This window comes from Onychomys torridus, chromosome 7 (assembly GCF_903995425.1).
Source record: "Onychomys torridus chromosome 7, mOncTor1.1, whole genome shotgun sequence".
NCBI lineage: Eukaryota > Metazoa > Chordata > Mammalia > Rodentia > Cricetidae > Onychomys > Onychomys torridus.
Genome location: NC_050449.1, coordinates 50293838 through 50310611, shown reverse-complemented (window position 1 = coordinate 50310611; position 16774 = coordinate 50293838). Strand labels below are relative to the sequence as shown.

Genomic DNA, 16774 nt, shown 5'->3' with positions numbered 1-16774 from the left:
CCCCCACCCCGACCCCCGCCTTCATTTGAGCCTTGGCTGGCCTGGAACTTACTGAATAGACCAGGTTGGCCTTGAACTCACAGATCTGCCTGCCTTTGCCTCTCAAGTGCTGGGATTCAAGGTGTGTGTCACCACAGCTTGGTTCATACGCTACCTCCTCCAATATGGGCATGTTTAGTTGTAGTCTTTCTCAAAGTTCAAACACTCAGCCAGAAGGGTGTCAAGATTTGAAAGGCTGAGTTTCACAACCAGGCCGTGAGCCTGCTGGTCAGTGTTATACTGTGACCTCCCCGAGTGACTAAACACTTCCTAGACACTCACAGTCCCCGAATGGGGTCTGGGAAAAGAGCCGAAGGCCTGGGGAGCTGAGGCGCAGTACTCCTCAAAGCTCACCGCCCATGGTAACCTCCCAGGGAACTTAACAGAATACATATGCGTAGGCTCTACTTCAGAGATTCTGTGGGTCTGACGGGAGCCCAGATTTTACGTGGTTGGCCAGAACAAGGACACATGTGTATGTGGCACCTGGAGGTGCGTACAACTTACAGGTGGATGTACATATAACAGATTCCCTAGGAGCACATATAGGTGATACTGAAGCGACATAACACTCCTAAGCCCTGCGTCGCCATGGCAACACCCCCTTTGTGGAAGTGCCCCTCTGCTTGGCCTGTGGCCACACTCATCTCCTTGCTCCTTACCTCTAGCTGGTCCCTTCTAATCTCTGCTGCTTCCCCCTGGAAGACGTAGATCTTTTTGTGCTGAAGCAGCTGTAGTGGGGCCAGGGGACCCTCTAGGGCAATGGTTACTTGTAGGATGGTGTTGGTGTGCACTGGCCCCGCTGCCACCGCAAGGGCCAGGGTGTCGTGGGGGCTGAGGCTGCCGTTATGACTGTAGAGAATGGCTCCATCCAGCAAGTCCTGCTGGGTGAAGGAGGTGACTGACTGGCCGTCCCGGAGCAGCTGTCCCCAGTGAGGGCCAGCCGTCACTTGGTAGTGAATCTCATTTCCACTTCGGATATCCAGGTTGGTGTTGAGGTGGAGCACAGCTGTGTCAATGGTGCCCTGGCCTCCTTGAGGAACCACAAGACCGGAGCCATTGACTACATGAAGATAGGGTTCTGACGCCTGCACCTCCAGCATGGCAGTGGCCTGGTGTTGCCCATCAGACACCTGCAGCTGGAGCCAGCCGTGGTCAGCCCCGGAATGCACAAACAGGACCTGCTTCTTCCTGAGATCCTCCTGGGTGAAGCGGTAGATGGGCCGTGTGGGTTCCTCCATAGCCACGATGCTGCCAAAGAGGAGGTCCTTGCGGGTCAACACTAGCTGAGCATCGGTGAAGCCCGAGTCGGCATCGCTGAAAGCCACGTCGTCTGTGGTCAGCAGCCGCTGTCCACCCCGGGCCACATGGAAGACACGGCTGATGGTCTGCACAGGGGCATGATCATTCACAGGCTGGATGGCCACTCGGAAGACACCACGGACCTCCTCCCAGGCCATGTCACCACTGCCCTCGCCCTGGCGTGTGGCCACAAATGGGATGTCATCCTCTATGGTCTCAGAGTCATCGTGCTGGTAGACCAGCCGGCCATGCAGTAGGTCCTCATTGGTGAAGGATGTCACCGGGGTAGTCTTACCCTTTGGTTCTTTCCAAGCCAGCCTGCCATGGTGGGGCTGCTCCATAACCTCATAGAGATAGCTGGCACTGTTGAGACTCTTGACAAAGAGGTGGTCAGCAGACAGGACTCCCTCTCCTCCCTCGGGTACCATGAGAAGGACGTTAGTGAGAACAGGAGCATTTGGGTCACCACCAATGTGGATGGGAAAAGTATAGAGGGGGGAGAAATGTGGGGGAGATGTGACGCGAAAACGGAAGGAGTCGTCAGCCGCCTCAGAGGTCCGCATTGTGGCCCTGTAGGTTACACGACCAGCCTGCAGGTCGCTCTGGCTAAAGCTCTGGCCGTCTGACAGCCTTGTACCCTGGAGTTGCAGGTTGCCTTTCCGGGGGGCCTGAACCAACTCATAGTGGAAGGTATGAGGGTTTGGGCCTACCTCCCCCTCCAGGGAAGCCTCGAGGTGGGCTGGGGTGAGGGTCTCCTGATGGGGGTTCTGAGTATGCAGAGGCTCAAGCCGCAGCATCCATACTTTGGCTCTCTGGATGGTCACTGGGAAAGACAGATTGCTCAGTGTCTCCTGACCCACTTGTACCTCCAAGGTCAGGTCCTCCACTGTGTCTTGGGTGTGGTGTTGCGGATCAGTGCTCAGGTACCTCACTCGGCCTTGCTCTACATCGCGCTGGTGGAAGGCCAGCGTCTCCCACCACTCAGTACCCTCCACCCCTCCTGCCCCCTGCTTCTGCAGCTCCCCAAACTGCAGGGCTCCAGTGACGCGGAACAGCACACTCACATCCTGTCCTACGGCATTCGTTTCTACTGACAGGTTGGCAGGCAGGATGGGTGCAGCCGAGCCCTGGGCCAGGTGCAGCCCCGTGTTGTGGAGGATCTGTATGGCTGGCCGGACAGCCACTACCTTCAGTGTGGCTGGAGCACTGGCCTGCATCCCATCACTGACCCGGAACGTCAGGTCCTGTGCAGGCCCACCACGGTGCACGTAGACTATGTTGCCTGCCTCCAGTTCCCGACAGGAAAACTCAGTTGCTGCCTCTCCAGGCTGGTCTCGGTGTTCCACGGGGACAGCAGTGGAGGCACCAAGGAGCTGGATGGTGAGACCCTCGCAGGCAGAGTCTGGGTCATAGGCTTGGAAAATCTCAGGTCCCAGAGGTTTCTGTGTGTGTTCCAGGATCACCATGAGGCTGCCGTGCGGGAAGATGATACGGGGCGGGTCATTGACAGGGTTGACCTGGATGGGCAGAATGTAAATTTGGCCTCTTCGAAGACAGGAGGGGACAGGTGCCCGAGCAGTCACCGACACCTCCAGCATGAGCTGGTCAGAGGTGTCCTCAGAGCCATCGTGAACAAAGCGGGCCTTACGGTTCACCACATCCAATAGAGTGAACATTTTCCGGGTCTGGGCTCCTGGGATGTCTAGCTCCAGCTCGCCATGGCGTGCGCCCTGGCTCACACTGAACAGCACCTGGGACTTGCGAAGCTCTGCCTCTGTCAGGTCCAGTGTGGGCTGCACGTGCCTCCACTCAAGCCAGGCCGTGCCACCCTCGGCCACCACCAGTGGGCTGATGGTAAGCAGCTGGGTGAAGTTTGCAAAGACAGGAGGCAGCCCAGGCTCAGGAATACAAGGCTCTGGCAGTTCCATGCCTGGCCAGGCTTCCGGTGCCAGGGTGGAGAAAGTCTCATATGGGCCATAGGCCTCCTCTTCATATTCATCTTCCTCAGGCTTGCAGCCTGCTGCCATGTCACGGGTCAGCCAGGCATCCCGGAGGCCCTGCCTCCTGCCGTTAATACTGAAGTCTTCTATGCAGCCTACCAGGGAGATATTGACAGCCCCTGGTGCCAGGCCTAGACGGTGTTCTTGGAGGTGGCGAGAGGCCTCTGTGTCCAGCCCTCCAAGGAGGAGACTGCCACGTGGTTCCAGGTAGCTGAGGACCCCGCGGTTGAAAGTACGCGTCGGGTACTGGTCCACAGAGATCTCCAGCCGATGAGCATCTATGTGCACACTGACCTCATGGGGCTGCCCATCAGCCACAGGCACGCTGTTACGAAGCAGCATGGTGCCTTGGCCCTTTTCAACCACGGCCCGCAAATGGCCCTCAAATATGTCCACGTAGATAAAGTTGCCACGTTGGTCCCCTGCTTGGAAGGCCAGGGGTGCTTGCTGACTCCGAGTAGTGAGTGTAAACTCCAGGGTGCCTTCCTCCTGAGTACTCCAGGCAGGGAAGGCAGCCAGTGAGTGGGGTCCAGAGAAGCCCAGGCCCATGTCGTCACCAGCAGAGAATTCTTCAGCACAACCCTCCAGAACATCAGACGTCAATGGACGGAGGAGGTTGCGGCCATTGAGAATGGCTGAATGGAGGCAGCCCCTCAGGGGTCGGCTGATGCCCTTCAGATAAGGCAGGTCGAGGCTTCCAGAGGACCCCACAAAGAGTCCATAGGTGGCCTCCAGGTGGGCTTTTGGGATTGGGGCAGAGGTGTTTAGGACCCCGTCAACAGACAGCACAGCCCAGTTGTTGGAGACAGTAAGCACTACCGTGTGGGGGGCAGCGTCGCTCATCACTATGTCTGCTGGGGTCTGCAGCATCAGCTCCTTTTGGCCCAGGACAAGTCTGACCTGAAGAGAGACAGGGAGATGAGGGGTGGGAGTGGGTGGCGTTTCTAACCCACAAAAGCACAGTGGGTCTCCCACCCTGAGCCCCCTGCCAAGTGGGGCCAGGACTAAGGCTTTCAAGATGTCACTCTTACCTCTTCACCTGTCTCTAAGTACTGACCAAAGCGAACGGGGTAGAGTCAAGGTCACCGTGTGACTTGTGTCAACCCCTGATCTCAGTTAGGGATTTACACAAAGCCAGGCTCTCTCCTGAAGCAGCATCTCCCACAATCTCATTCTTCCTCTCTTTCCTTGGGTGAGTGGTGCCAGAAAACCTAGTTTGGATTCTAGAAAAATTACTTCTGGAGGAGTAATGAATGGGAACACTCTAGAATTCCCCAATGAACTCCCTAGTAAGGAAAAGTAGCATGGCTCACTGTATAGGATAAGAACCCAAAGGAATGGTTTGTGTGTTCTTTTTAAAAATTGGTGTGTGTGTGTGTGTGTGTGTGTGTGTGTGTGTGTGTGCGTGTGTGCGCGTGTGTGCGTGTGTGCGCGTGTGTGTGCGTGCGTGTGTGCGCGCGCAGACAGATGCATGTGGAAGTCAGAGAACAACTCTCAGGAGTCAGTTCTTCCCTGTCACTTCGTGGGTTCTGGGTTAAACTTAGGCCTGATGAGGCCTGCACAGAAGTGCATCTACCTACTGAGCCATCTTGCTAACCTGGGTGCTGTTTTGAGGATCCAGCAGAGAAGGCTCCCTCCATGACATGGACACCTGAACCGGAGTGGGTGGTGGCAGAGCCCAAGACCTTAGGGATCCAAGCATGGAGTGTTGCCTCTGTAGGGTGATGGGCACCTCTGTCTACTGCACCAGGCCCATGGCTCAAAGTGACACCTTGTGGCCGTGAGAAGCCATGGCAGCCGTAGGATAATAGGGCCACAGTCCCCATTGCAATGGGGCATGAAAGCAGATGGGCCCAAGCCTAAGACCCTAAACTCTTCATGGTTAGTGGGCAGATTCAAGAGAGAGCCAAATGACCCCTTGCTAATAAAACTGTCTTAAAGCATGAAATAAGAAACAGGTGGTGATGCACTGTTATTATCAGAGTGCCCCACCATACCACAGGCGAGCCTAGGACCTGAGCCAGGTGAGTAGCAGGGGACACTCCCTGGGAAAGGGGGTGCTCCTCACACAGAGAGGGGACTGTTTGGGCACAGGGGAGAGGAAGACGGGCAAAAGAGAAGAGCAGGGATAACAGTGAGAAAGCCTGTTAGCCAGATACTGTGAAAAGGTGGACCAGATGACCAGCTAGGGGCTGTGGAGAGAAGCGAGGTTGGAGTCAGCTTGCAGGCAGAAGCGCTGTACCAGGAACTCACTCTCGCTGGAATGTTGTTGTCCGCTCACAGTGGACAGACCAAGACCCCAGGGCAGAGGTGACTGGCATGAGGTCGCACAGCCAGAAGCGAGGCATTCTGAACCGGAGAAGGAGCTCCTAGCCCTGTTCCCAGGAGTGCCCCTCACCTGTAGGCGTCCGGCGGTGAGCTGGAGCAGGAGGTGGTCAGCTTGGCCTGCTGCCAAGAGAAGCAGGGCATCGGGCTGAGATGTAGAGAACTGGAGCAGCAAGTCCACTCTGGTCAGGGCTGTGGGCACGGGCACCTCCAGGTGGTTCTCCCCGAAGAAGGAGGCTGGTGAGAGAGGGAGCTGTGGTCAAGGCCAGGCTCCTGCCAGGAGGAGGCTAGGGATCGCAGAGACGGACAGCTGGGCTGCAGGAGGCGTTTCCAAGCCAACAAGCCCCATAGCTCTATGCCGAACTGTCTAGGGGCCTTGTTAGGACTACTGCTGTTCCCCAGGTTTCCACCACCTCTGGGTCCAAGAGAATGCCCATCCTGGGTCTGGTCTCTCCCTGTCTTGTCCTCATCATCTATCTTGGTGGGCACGGTCCCCGGGAACAGAGTTCCAGGGGACTCTCACAATGAAGGGGTTCCCTGGTCACATCCCTTCTCCTAGGGTGGGCTCTTCATACTCCTTGCCATGACCATGTTTCACCTCCGTGGTTGGCCAGAGCTGGTGCCTGATAGCGGAATGCAAACAGGTCATTTTTTTCTCTCATGCTATTTTCCTAGTGCCTGTGGGGATGGGGTGGGGTGAGGTGGGGCAGCTTATAGCTCAGAGTCTGCCAAGGAGCAAAGGCTCTCGGGCCAGTTAGAAAGCACGTGCCGTGTCAGATTCAAAATGGGCCAAAACTTCCTCCATCACGCTGCGATTGCTTCCTGCTGCATCGCTATCACCGGTCTCTGGTGAATAGTCACATCCGGCCTCTCTCTTTCCAGACTTGCCCAAGGAGCCAGAGAAGACAACAGTGGAGTTCCCCTTCTCTAGGCCAAGCCAGGGCTGAATCTGAGCACAAGGGTAGGATGGACCACAGGTCTGCCAGCAGGACCGAAGCAAGCCTCCTCAGTAGCAGGACAGATACGGTCTACCCAGGGTTAGTGACTGCCATCCAGGCCCCCTTTGGCCCCCACTGAGAACCTTCTCCCTTGAAGCAGCTTTAGTCTTGGTCTAGGCAGTTTCCTAAAATTAGCTTTCCTCTGTCTCCTGCCCGCCACCACAGTTTCTGGTCCATGCCTTTGTGGTGATTAGAACCGTGAATGCTGGCAGATATCAACGTTGGGGAAAGCCCGCAGGAGGAGAACAAGAGAGTCATCCCAGTCAGGCTTCTCTGAAACTTCAGGGCCCAGTCAGGCTGATGCTTCTGATAGAGATGATCCGGCATCAGCCGCACGACTGCTGGGCCCTGGCCAGCCTGAGCCAGCTGACATCCGCCTGAGAGCAGCATCAGCCACTGCAGGGGCCTGTGCCTTTTCTGCCCCTGGAGGGATGGCCAAGAAAGATAATGCTGTTCTCAGGGCTGAGCTGAAATCTCTCTGGTGGCTCCTGGTGCCTCGAGTTAAAAGGACAGAGTGAGCACAAAGCCACCTGTCCGGGTGTGGCTGGCACGCTCTGCAGGCCCAGCGTATCTTATGCCTGTGAACCTCAGACCAAGAACCTGGCAGGCTGTAGGTGTGTGTGTGTGTGTGTGTGTGTGTGTGTGTGTGTGTGTGTGTGTGTGTGTGTTTGCTGTATCTGCTTGAGCAAAATGCAGCAGGCTAAACCAAGGGCCACCACAGAAAGAGGGTGGGGCACACAGCCCCCACAGGATGGAGCCACCACCCTGGTGGGCTGGAGTGGTTTGGAGCAGCTGGTGAGATCCGAGCAGTAAATCTTCAGGGATTTCATAAGCCAGGTGATGCTGCCCACTCTGAGAATATTTATATCCTGCAAAGAGGTAAACATCTCAGACTAAGGCTGGGCTGCTCACCACCCACAAAGGAAGAGGGCACACTTCCCTTGGTGAGAGGGATCCCACCCAAACTCCCTTGCACAGACAGTATATGCCAACTTCCTAGGTCTTAGATGAAGCTGGGGCTCTGGGTCAGGCACCAAGGTAGATGGCTGGCCCTAACCACTGAACCATCTGCCTCCACTCCCTTCCCACAGGAGAGAGCAGCAGCCTGTTTGGCTAAATGGGAGGGTGGCAGGAAGCAGAGGTACTTTCCAGAGAGCTGGGGTCTGAATAAGTCCATTGAGGGACTGGGCCCTGCTGTTTCCTGTGTGGAGAGGCTCACACTGGCTGCCTTGTGCTGCTGGAGTGTGCAGGCCAGGCAGCCCCCTTGTCGGAACAGAGGCCTCTGAAGCCAAGCTGGCTGGCTGGGTCTTTGGAAACTCTGACAGGACTGCCTACCCCTCACCTCCAATACGTGTGCTTCTCTTACCCCTCCTGATAGGCTGCATCCAGAATTGCTGTCATTAGGTAGGGGTCAGCTGGAGAGGGCGTCAAATACAAAGAGGGTACAGGATGAAGAAATAACAAGCTGGAAGTCAATCTCAGAGGACTTCTTGGAGGAGGCGAGGGTGGCGTCACGGAGGAAGGGGAATAAATGATCTCAGAGACAAGGATCAGTGAAAGGCTAGTAGGGATGCACAGATCCTTCTGGGTGGGGCAGTGGAGGCTTCTGCTCCCACACCCCCTACTGGTTCTAGATAACTTACAGGCAGAGGGAGTTTGTGGGCTGAGGAAGGGAGGGGGGGAGTTTGTGGTAGTAGTGTGTTTAGGCCAAGCCCTCTGTGTGGGAGGGGCAAATGCCCCAGGCTCTGGGAGACGATCTGGAGAGGGCAGGGAAGGCTGCTTGCTGCCTGTGTGGGCTTTTTTTTTTTTTTTTTTTTTTGGGTGGAGGAAGGTCACAGGTGAGTGTCCAGGGCTACGCAGATGTGCATGAGTATGTGGGTGGCTGCTGGGGTGTCTTTGGGGTTTGTATAAGGCTATGTGTTTGTGTATACGCATAAGGGCCCAGAGCTGTTAGGACAGAGGAGCCATTGTGCTCAGCCCAATGCCCCCCTTGCCTGCCTGCCATTACTTGGACAGGCCTGGCTCCCTCAAAGAGGGCATGTGTTCCTAGAGGGCTCCTGCCCCTCCTATCCCAGAGTTCTGCTGAAGGTGGAGAAGTCCGCGTGGCTTCCCACCCTTCCTCTCTGAACAGGGAGCTGCTGTCTGGGCCCCAGGGTGGGGTGGCTCCATGCTTTTCCTGAGACCCAGCGTTAGCAGACAGAAAGAGCTTGTGTCCTGCCATGCTGGTCCCCCTCACAGATGGTCAGGGGAGGCTTTGGTCAGTCTTCTAGATGGCTGTCCTTTGGCAGGTCTTGGATTGTCCTGGTACTTCCTGAATGCCTGGGATGACACTCCTGGGAATTGTGTCAATGGGGACTGGCTGGTCCTTGTCCCAGGGAAGGCTGAGTAGCATTGAGTTTTGTTGAGGTAGGGTCACTGTGTAGTTAAAGTTACCCTTGAACTCTGCATCATCTTGGTAGGATTACAGATGTGCATTAGCATGCTGCACCTGGAGATGCTTGTTAGGATGCTCAACCTTCTGTTTGTCAGCAGGCTCTGGGGCCAAGGGGTCCCTAGGTAGGGAGTACCTATGTGCTTTAGCATCTCTCTGCCTGGCTGGGAGCAAGGTTTCCAGTTTAGATGCTTTCCCTAGTCCTGCGGGACTGCTGTAGACCCAGCTCCTCACAGTCCTTTGAACTCTGTGCAAGCCAACTGTCTTTCTGTCTGTCCCCTCAACACCTCTGCCTATGAGGCTCAGCCCACGTCAGGCCTCTGACCCTCCTCGTCTCTCTGCCCCCACCTTTGTCTTTGACTTCCCTTATGCCCATCTTCTAACTGGGAGTACAACTCCATGTCCTAGGAAGTACTGGAGAGTCAGGTCTCTGGCTCCCCATGTCCTGGGTCCCCCCCACAACCCTGGAGAACAAGTTCCACAATATCAAAGTTCTCTGTAGTACAGTCCTTAGAGAGGTTACAGGGGGGAAGCTGTCAGACTTGGTCTCAGAAAGGTAAGCTTCAGGTTTCAGCTCAGCCACTGTCTGAACCCTACCCCAGCTCCACCCACAGCACCCTATTCTCCAGCAGTGAACCCCTGTGAGCTCTGTGCTGCCCCTCGTAGCCTAGGGCAGTCAGGCGGGCCCCCACAGCTGGCTTGCGTCATGGGCAGTGGCAGCATTCCTGGTTGTCTGCCGTCGCCTGACTTTATAAGGGAGAAAATGGGAGCCCAGAGCTGCTGGGCAGGATGGGCAGTAGGAGAGCCTGCTGCCCAGCTGAGTTCAGGGTGGGGGTGGGAGCCCTGGGTATGTGAACACGGGGGTGATGCCCAGTGCTGCTGCAAGAGATCTTCACCGATCATTCATTCATTTATGTGAGTGCGCGTGCACGAGCATGCACACATACATACACATACATGCAGAGAGATTCACACACACACAGACACACACAGACACACAGACACACAGACACAGACACAGACACAGACACAGACACACACACACACACACACACACACACACACCCTAGTGCAGCCATTGGGATGGAAAAGGAGAGCCAGCCTGGGAGAGACAGAAAGCCTAAGAAAAACGCTGAAAAATGAGACACAGTGACCCGTCCTCACAAAGACTGAACTCGAGGGACACAGACTAGAGTTAGTCAAGGGGAAGCCAAGGGAGAAAGTGAAGACAGGAGCCTACTGCTGTGGGTTGGAATGAGGGGTGTCCAGTGAATGGGGAGCAGAGGTCCTGCCGTGGGGAAGCTGGATTTCTCTATCACAGCCTGTGGGGTTTGCCATCAGGGGTAACACATCCTGGTTCCAGGTCTGAGAGGCCAGGGAGAGGCTGCAGCTTTAAAGGGAGTCTGAAGGTCTGTGGGGTAGACTCTTGGGAGGGCTGAGGCAGGGATGAAGGGCTCTCTGTCTACCACCACGGGTGTAGGGGGCCCACCTGGGGCTGAATACAGCCTTTGTAAGAGCATTGCGTTCTCTCTGAGGTCACCCAGCCCACAGGCCAGCTTGCCTTCCCTTGGACCTCCAAGGACTCTCTCTCTTTTCTCCACCAGAGTTCTGCCCCCAAGCCAGGGAAACCTGAAAGAGGCTAGGGGTGGGCAGAGCCTAGAGGCTGGTGCCCTGGCTACTGAGTCTCCCTGCTCTGGGATGGGGGAGCAATGATAGGCTGACCAAAGCAGCCAAGGAGTTCCCATGGACCGGTGTGTGTGTGGTGGTGGGTACGGGTCAGCATACCTGGATAGAACATGTAAGTGAGTGTGGGGTCAGTCAGGAGGCTGTCCAAAGACTATTACAACTCTGTTCTGGATCCTAGTTGGCCAGGACTGAAAGATAATCTACCATACCTGTCCCTTCCTTCGACCCCTTGGCAAGAGCAAATCTGCCTAATGGGCCTAGCTTGGGGGGATATCTGCTCCCCACATACCCTCCATCAGTACATCCCACCCCCTACAAGGCCAAGCTACCACCCTGATCCTGGCTATCATCTTTCCGTACCTCTGCTACTCTGAAGGTACGGAAGGAGAAGGTGAAATGGAAGAGATTCAGGCCAGACCAAAGGGACAGCAGCCTCCATGTGCATGACGCTAGGGTGACCAGCCACGTCTACGCCTCTCACTGTTAAGAGTTGCCAACATCCCTGGAGACTGCACACCGCTGCTGCTCTTTAGCTATCCTCACCTGATTCCAGGCTTCTCAGCCACGGGAACAACCATAGACTAGTTCAAAATCACATGGGACTGGAATTTAGAACAGAAATTGTCCTCCCTCTCAGGAGACAAAAGCCTCATCCCACGGCAGTGCTGGACCACCAAACACTGAGCCTCACCAGCAAATGACCTCCACAAATGAACACTAAAAGACTTCTGCCTGGCCGGGCGGTGGTGGCACACGCCTTTAATTCCAGCATGGGAGGCAGAGGCAGGCGGATCTCTGTGAGTTCAAGGCCAGCCTGGTCTACAGAGCGAGATCCAGGAAAGGCGTAAAGCTACATAGAGAAACCCTGACTTGAAAAAACCCGGGGTGGGGGGGACTTCTGCTGGGGTCACCGTGGCCTACTTTCCCTCACCCCAAGAACTGTGAGGCCACAAGAATCACATTTGGACCTTCACTCTCTCATTGACTTTTGGTTCCCTGAAAGTTCAAAGAAGCAAGAACAGAACACGGTTTCCTCAGTTATTGCCTGAGCGCAGGCTGTGGCACTGGCCTCAGCTACTGGTCCTCTAAACAACTAAGGATGATTCCAAAGTAGAGGCCCATATGAAGGATGAGTGCTCCCGGAGAGAGAGCAGGAACGCGCTGGGAGATGCCCTGTGAGCTCTCTAGGGGCAGGGCTAGTGTCCCAGGCTTCCAGCCATATATCCCAACCCTGGGGCCATGCAGAGGAAGTAGGGAGGGAAAATAAGGGGTTTTGATGGAACCAATGGCCCAGAGTCCACCCAGGCTGGAGGCTGGGACAGGGAGGAAGCCCGCCTCAATGGAGTCTTTGTGGAGCCTCACTGCTCCCCTGCCCCAGGCAAAGAGGGCGGGACCAGGGTGGTGGGGAGCAATTCCAAGAGGCTTTTCTCTGCCTTATAATTTTCCTCCTTGTTCAGATGGGTGGATTTCCAGGCCCTTTTCCACATTCCCTATGCGTGGCTGGCCAGGCCCTAGCGGGTGTGAGATTCTCATCTCAGTGGGCCCAGCCTGGGATAAGGTTCTGGGCATGCAAAAGAAAAAGAAGGGGCTCCCGGGAGCCCTAGCAGGATCTCTCTGAGACACCTCCCATCTTACAAGTGGGGACACGGAGGCTTAGAGAGGACACTTCTCTGTGCAAGGGGTTCCCAGGGGCCGAGGCCCTACTGGGACGGAAGCCCCCGTGGGTGTGGCTCCAGAGCCGGGTGCTGTGGGTGCTGGCAGGGAGGTGCATACAGACAAAAGGGGTGGCTACAGCACGTGAGTCGGAAGCGGAGCATCTGCACTGGCCGGGGTGGGAGGAGGGGTGTGAGGGTTGGCATCTCGCCCGGGGAAGACACACTTTTTCCCTTCTTGTCCCCCTGAGGCTCCCTCTGTCAGGGTCGGGTGGAAGTGGGAGGAGTGGAAGGCCGGAGGGAACACATCTGCTTGGGCTGGCAGGGTGAAGCGGCCTGGCTTCTCCTGGAGCAGCTGCGGGTGGGCTCTGGGAGCTGCTGGGAGCGGGAGGGGCTGGCAAGGGGTGGCCCAGTCTTCTCAGAAGCCAGTGATTAAGTGCCAGTCCTGCCCACTGGGGTCTTGGAGGTTGGGAAGGGTGGAGAATGGGGGGGGTGTCTAGGAACTAGGCATGGGGGTACTCTGAGGTTGTCTGTTGGGCCAAGCCCTCTCACAGGCAGGGCTAATATAGACACAGACCACAGTGCTGCAGACCAGTCGTGAGAGGGGGGTGTTGTTACAGGGCGGCGCTGGGAAGGTGTCTCAGGGCTCCCTCGCCTGGCAGGCTGGGTTTGGAGACCGGGTGAGCGAGCTGCGGTGGGAAACAGTGACTGTGGGCCTGAGCAGTGCTGAACTCACAGCTTGGTGGCACTGTGTATGCAGAACGGGCCATGTTCCTTGGAACAATCATGTCTAACATTTAGGGAAGAAAAGGGGAGACCTACAGATAGATGCTCCTCATCAGGAGCTGCATTAGTGATCATCTGTCTCCTGTAACACAGACAGACAGACAGGCAGATGGGCAGACAGAGTGTGTGTGTGTGTGTGTGTGTGTGTGTGTGTGTGTGTGTGTGTGTGTGTTTGTGTGTTAGATTAAACTAGAGCCTTGCTCATACTAAGCATATGCTTTACCACTGAGCGACAGCCTCACATGTTAGAAGCTTTTCAGGGTAGGACCCAGGCTTGTGTCCCTGCTTAGGGCACTTGCACATCCACAAGGTCCATGGGCATGTAGATGGAGGATGCGTCAGTAGATAGAGAAGTAGAAATCAAAAGGAGATGACATTTGGCATTTGGCCCCATTCAAGAATTTTCTTTTTCTTTTTAAAAACCTTGCCAGGCGATGGTGGCACACGCCTTTAATTCCAGCACTAGGGAGGCAGAGGCGGGTGGATCTCTGAGAGTTTGAGGCCAGCCTGATCTACAGAGTGAGTTCCAGGCTCCAAAGCTACACAGAGAAACCCTGTCTCAAAACAAAACAAAACAAAAAAACAACCAAACAAAAAAACAAAAAACAAAAAAAATCCCAAACAAACAAAAAACAAAACAAAACAAAAACCCCAACCAATCAACCAAACAAAAAACAAACAAAACAACAACAACAAAAACAAAGCAAACAAAAAACCCTTTATTATTTTTATGTGTATGGGTGTCTTCTTTCATTTATGTCTGGGCACTACATGCATGCAGTCCCCGGGGAGGCCAGAAGAAGGTGTCAGATCCCCTGGAACTGGAGGTATAGCCAGCTGTGAGCTGCCATGTAGGTGCTGGAAATCAAACTCATGTCCTCTGGGAGAGCAGCCAGTGCTCCTAACCTTTGAGCCATCTCCTCAGTCCTGAGGATTTCTATCAAGGAGCTCTGTCTTAGACAGGCAGAGCAGCAAAACACCACACTGACCAGTGCCCAGCCACAGGAGTCTGTGGCTAGAAGGTTTGGCCCAGAAACCACCAGGCCGAGGGCGAATCAGGCTGTCCACAGAGCCCTGACTGAAGCCTCACATCTCATGTGGACCTGCCTCCTTGCTGGAGCTGGCTTCCACTGAGTTTCCTGTCACCTGTGGCTCCCAGGAACTAAACCCTATTCTTTTTCTTTTGGTTTTTCGAGACAGGGTTTCTCTGTGTAGCTTTTGTGCCTTTCCTGGATCTCGCACTGTAGACCAGGCTGGCCTTGAACTCACAAAGATCCACCTGCCTCTGCCTCCTGAGTGCTGGGATTAAAGGCGTGAGCCACCACTGCCCGACCCTAAACCCTGTTCTTACCACCGTGTACTCATCTCTTTTTCTTCCATCCTCCGGCATGGTCTCCTTTTCTGGGCTCCCAGGTCCACTGCCAGTGGTTCCTGGCAGGTTCCTCTAGGCCAGGAACCCTCATGTCCAACCTTACTCATAGCAAACAAGGTCATGTCATCCCAACCTGCTCACTGGCCCAGTAAAGTTCCCACTACCCAGCCACTATAGACAGAAATCTGGGTTCTGGGTCCACTCCTTCCTCCCTCTTCGTTGTCAAGGGATATCCATTTTCCATCTATCCTGCCTTTAAATTCTCCCTGAAATTAACCTCCCTTCCCACTGTGCCATTCTACAAGGCAGATCACCACCATCCTGTGCCCGCCTTAGTTAACTTCCTGCCATCCACTGCAAGTAATAGCCGCAGTTAAACTGATTTGCCCAACATCCTCCCTTGTCTGGAAGCTTTGGGTGGCTCTCCATCCCGAGACCAGGCTCCAAACCCCAAGCATGGTGCGGAAGGCCCTGAGTGACTTTTGCCTGTCCACAGCATTCTCCCTCACCTCCCTTGAACTTGCCATGCGCCAGCCTTGCTGAACCTCAGGCTTTTCTGCCCAAATCTAGCAGATACCCATCCCTGTCTTGGATCCAGCTCTCTTCTTCCTTCTCTCTGAGGACAGACCTCATGCCTCCCTTCCCTTGTGTTATAGCCAAGGCATCCTTCTTTCATTTGGGGTTCAAAGACACTCGGGCTTGGGGAGCTGTGTGCCTGTCACTTCTCTTTGCTGACACTGTGAGTCTCAGGCACAAGACTGACCTCGTGTGATGGAGGGAGGTGGCGGGGAGGGGCATATGAAGGGTGCCCACATGCCCTCAGGTGGCCCAGGTGGTCCAGGTAGCACCTTGGAGACTGCTTCGGACATTCTCCACCGTGTCTCACCCCAGCCTCCTTTCCAGCCCTGCTAACCATTTAAGGGGCCTGGACACAGTGGCTGAGGAAGAATGGGAGACGGCTCCAGCCAGGGAGTGCTTTTCTGGCCATGGTGACCCAGTCTGATGCTTGTTTTTAAAGAAAATAGACTACGAGCCCCTATTTATAGCTGGAGGCATAGCCACAGACAGAGGACAGGGTTTGAAGTTGTGCAGGCCCCTGCTCCAGCAGAGCTCAAGGAGGGGCCATTCCCAGGCCCCCTTCCCATCCCCCAGGCTCTAAGGAAGTGCCTGTGGGGTCCTGACATTCTCTGGGACAGGATGTAGCCTATGTATTGGGCTGGGGGGACGGGGCCTGGGTGAAGGGGGTGGAAAATTTCTCTCGGGATTATTGGTCTCAGGGGCCCAGACTCCCTTGTGGGAATGGGTGGATGTGGGTCTATTTTGTCTACCTAGCGGACAGAGGAGGGCCTAGGGGTACCAGCTGCAGAGAGAGCACTTCAGACTGTCACCCAAACTGGGTAAAGGATGACAGAAAGAAAGAGCAGGACGAGAGGGGAGAGGCAAAGATGTAGAGCTAGCGATGGGAAAGGAGGAGACGGAGAGAGAAGAGCCACAGATATGGGAGAAGTGGAGCCAGCCAGCCAGGGACAGGGATGGTCAAGGTGGAGAAACAGATGGGACAGAAAAGAGTCCGGGAGAGAGATGATGGGACAGCAGCCCAATGGTAGTCAGGATCAACGGGAGGGGCGTGGGCAGACGTGGGCATTGCAGCCTACAGGGAGTCTTCAGGCACAGTGTGGGGCCTGAGCTGGAACCAAACAGGCAAGGCCAATAGTAGTAGGCATCTCTGTGACCCTAGAAGCCAGGCCTTCCTATTCATCCCTAGATCCTGGGCTTGGAGACCCCTTCCTTTGTAGGTGTGTAAGCCTAGGTCTGGTGGAGGTGCCAGAAAACGCCACAGGTGAGGCAGGACCTTTGGGGTCGGCTCCATCTTTGGCTTTCTAGGGCGTGAGCTTCCCAGTTCTGAGAGGTTACAAGCCAAGGCAGCAGGAGCATTCATTCACCTGCTGCCAGTCACGATGCAGATGCTGCCACTGTTGTGCTTATTAGGGGCTCTGGGCTGACTGTAACTTGGGCCTGTGTCAGGCAACCGTAGCCACAACCGGTGACTCAGACAGTTAAAAAAAGGAGCAGTCCCAAGCAGTGACTCAACTTGCTCTGGAGGGGCTGGGTGGGTCTGGCTGGGACAAAATGGGGTGGTCTAAGTTTATTTTTGGCAGGGTGGAGCCAAGCTAGGGGGTGGA

At 55.4% G+C, this 16774-nt stretch overlaps 1 protein-coding gene across 1 annotated transcript in view; it reads right to left on the bottom strand.

The window, feature by feature from the left end:
* Cspg4 (chondroitin sulfate proteoglycan 4) overlaps nucleotides 1-16774 on the bottom strand; it is a 39123-nt gene that overhangs the window by 13492 nt on the left and 8857 nt on the right. Inside the window, exons 2-3 of the mRNA XM_036192985.1 lie at nucleotides 5740-5903; nucleotides 702-4241 (exon numbers count right to left, since the gene is read on the bottom strand). Of these exons, the coding sequence (XP_036048878.1) occupies nucleotides 702-4241; nucleotides 5740-5903 (3704 nt within the window). The remainder of the gene's footprint in view (nucleotides 1-701; nucleotides 4242-5739; nucleotides 5904-16774) is intronic.